The sequence below is a fragment of the Populus nigra genome, chromosome 8 (assembly GCF_951802175.1).
Source record: "Populus nigra chromosome 8, ddPopNigr1.1, whole genome shotgun sequence".
In the NCBI taxonomy this organism is placed as follows: Eukaryota; Viridiplantae; Streptophyta; class Magnoliopsida; order Malpighiales; family Salicaceae; genus Populus; species Populus nigra.
The window spans coordinates 246,599-250,123 of record NC_084859.1 but is presented as its reverse complement, the minus strand read 5'-3'; the positions used below and the strand labels follow the sequence as shown (position 1 = coordinate 250,123).

General features: G+C 38.2%; 1 protein-coding gene across 1 annotated transcript; it reads left to right on the top strand.

The window, feature by feature from the left end:
- The first annotated feature begins 270 nt into the window (after positions 1-270).
- LOC133701276 (pectinesterase-like) lies at positions 271-2,372 on the top strand. The gene is made up of 2 exons (XM_062125139.1): positions 271-1,366; positions 1,450-2,372. The coding sequence occupies exons 1-2, from the start codon at positions 343-345 to the stop codon at positions 2,139-2,141; spliced, it is 1,716 nt and encodes a 571-aa protein (XP_061981123.1). The 5' UTR covers positions 271-342; the 3' UTR covers positions 2,142-2,372.
- Positions 2,373-3,525: the final 1,153 nt, after the last annotated feature.

Below are 3,525 nucleotides of genomic sequence, written 5' to 3'. Positions count from 1 at the left end.
TAAATTACAGTGATAAATTACAGAAATTAAAATGCATGTAGTGCACACGCCTCTCTAAAAATACACGTGATATCCTATCAGCTGCATAATTTATTAATGGCATATCTCATCTCTAACTATAATAGATCCTCATACAAAACCTTCACTTTTTTTTCTGGCTGAGCAATTAATTTATTCAATATTAAAATTGATTTTTATTAATATAACTATCGAAATAGTCATTCCCACATTACTTACTTTTTTTCCTCTATATATTGGTTCGTGGTGGTGGTCTTTCACCACACCATCATTTGGAAGTCCATAAACCCTACTACCTCACTATCCTCCAAAAAACCAAAAAAGATGACCCAAGCCGGCCAGTACATCTCCATGTCCAAGAAAAACAAGAGGCTTGTCCTTGCTATTTTTGCTTCTTTCTTACTAGTTGCCACTGTAATTGCCATTGCCATTGGCGTCAATTCTCGCAAAAACTCCACCAAAAATGATGCTGCTCATGCCTTGCTGATGGCCTCATGCAACTCCACAAGGTATCCTGATTTGTGCTACTCAGCAGCTACCAGTTTCCCTGATTCTTCCGGGGATGATCCCAAGGCAGTTATTCTGAAAAACATAAACGCAACTAAAGATGCTATTAATAGCAAAAAGATCAAAGCGGATGAGATCCTATCCACCAAAAATCCTAAAGAACCACAAAAGACTGCTCTCCAGGATTGTAGGCAGAATTACGACAGCAGTCTTGCCGATCTAGACGAGGTTTGGGGAAAGCTCCAACGCAACCCCGACAATCAACTTCTTCAAAACCAATCATACGCTGATGAGCTCACAACTCAAGTCACTTCTTGTAAATCAAATGAAGACTCGTGTATCGATGGTTTCTCTCATTCATGGTTTTCTAGGATATTCAGGAAGTCTAATGATCTCAGTGAAGAAAATGCTGGAAAGATGTGTAGTAATACTTTGGCATTGATCAAGAAGTTGATCGAAGACACTAAAGCCATTGCCAATAGGCTCAAGACCACAAGCAGGAAGCTCAAGGAGGAGGACGATAGCGATGAAGGGTGGCCTGAGTGGCTGTCGGTAACGGACAGACGGCTGTTCCAATCATCATTGCTGACTCCAGACGTGGTGGTGGCAGCTGATGGCAGTGGGAAGCATAGGACAGTGTCAGCTGCAGTTGCTGCTGCACCTAAGCACAGCGCTAAGAGGTATATTATCAAAATCAAGGCAGGTGTCTACAGGGAAAATGTGGAAGTTCCAAGTGAGAAGACTAACATCATGTTTCTTGGAGATGGAAGGAAAAAAACTATCATCACAGCAAGTAGGAATGTGGTTGATGGCGGCACAACCTACCATTCTGCCACAGTTGGTATGTCCATTGATTTTATTTTTTTATTTTCCTAATTATTTTCTATGCAAGACTCTAATGGGACATCTTGATGAACCTTGCAGCCGTGGTGGGTCAAGGATTCCTAGCCAGAGACATAACCTTCCAGAACACAGCCGGCGCCTCCAAGTATCAAGCCGTGGCACTACGAGTTGAGTCTGACTTTGCAGCGTTCTACAAATGTGGCATGCTGGCCTACCAAAACACCCTCTATGTCCACTCAAACCGTCAGTTCTTCACAAACTGCTACATAGCAGGCACTGTTGATTTCATTTTCGGCAATTCTGCAGCAGTTTTCCAAGATTGTGACATCCATGCTCGCCGTCCCAATCCGGGACAAACAATCACAATAACTGCCCAAGGGAGGAGTGATCCTAATCAAAACACTGGCATTGTAATTCAGAAGTCTAGAATCGGTGCTACTCGTGATCTACAGCATGCCAGGAGTAATTTCTCTGCGTATCTTGGTAGACCCTGGAAGGAGTATTCAAGGACTGTTATCATGCAATCATCCATAAGTGATGTGATAAGCCCAGCCGGATGGCGTGAATGGAAGGGCAGATTTGCACTTAACACATTATATTTTGCAGAGTACGAAAACAGTGGGGCTGGTGCCGGAACCGCCGGAAGGGTTCCCTGGAAAGGATACAAGGTGATCACCGATGCAACTGAGGCTCAAGCTTTTACTGCTCGCAACTTCATCACTGGTAGTAGCTGGTTGAAATCCACTACCTTCCCATTCTCTCTTGGTCTCTGAACTGGGTTTTATCCATATTATCCCTACCCACTTCTACCTAACCTAGTATGTGTGGATTGAGTGTCTCGAGTAGCTCTGGTGCTTTTCTTGTTTTTTGTTTTTTTTTTTTTTTTTACAAGTTTTGGTTCAATATCATTTTGGAATGTTGCAATCTCCTCTCCCAGTGGGGAGCTTGTGTTTTTGGTCCTAGACTGGACTCTTACTTATGAAATAAAGAGTGTTTCAAATTAATTTGCTTGTTATTGTTGCTTAAATTAATTTCTCTATTTAGTTTTTGCAATTGATGATGTTAACTTGCAACCCACTCAACTAGAAATTTAATTTAATTTGAAATTTAAATTAAATTGAATGATTATTAAACTAAGCCTAGAACAAAATATTAACTTTAAATTAATTTCATCGATTTTAAATCTGATCTAATTTAGATTTCAAATAATATTGAATGAGAATTGATATGATTAACCCGAAACCTATCTTGATGAAATATAACCCATATTAAGTTTAATATCACTAATACATTTTTTTCTAGTTGATTTGGATTAAAAACACTCCATACAAATATCAAAAAAAATTGGAGTAATATTTTGTCTTTTGCTTCTGCAAAATTTGGTATTTTGTCTTTCCTTCAGCCTCTGTAATTTAATATTTGTATTCAGTTTCTGCAATTATTTTGGTATTTCATCTTCCCTTCAGTTTCTGCAATTTGATATTTGCATTCAGTTGTGCAATTATTTTGGTATTTCGTCAAGAAGATATTTGTTTAGTTTCTGCAATCTTTGTTCAATTTCTACAATTTAGTATTTTGTTTTTCACTGCTTTTGCATTCTAGTTCTCTGTGACTGTTGATTATGGCTACTGAAAGAGATGATTCGCTTCAGTTTGTGAGTGTGAGGTTGGATGGAAAGAACTATTCATATTAGAGTTATGTAGTGAGAAATTTCCTTAAAGGTAAGAAGATGTGGGGGTATATTAGTGGAACTTATATGATACCTAAGAATATTGAGGAGAGAGATGTTGTTTTGATAGATACATGGGAAGCAAATAATGCAAAGATCATTACTTGGATCAATAATTCTGTTGAGCATTCAATAAGTACGCAGTTGGCAAAGTATGAGATAACAAAAGAGGTTTGGGACCATCTGCAAAGGTTATTCACACAATCAAATTTTGCAAAACAATATCAATTAGAGAATAACATATAAGCTCTTCATCAGAAGAATATGAGTATTCAAAAGTTTTAATCTGTTATGACCGATTTTTAAGATCAATTGGCTGTTACAGAATTGACAAAATTAAAGGCATGTGGTGCCTATATTGAGCGTAGAGAGCAGCAAAAATTGATACAATTTTTAACAGCACTTCGCAGTGATTTTGAAGGACTTAG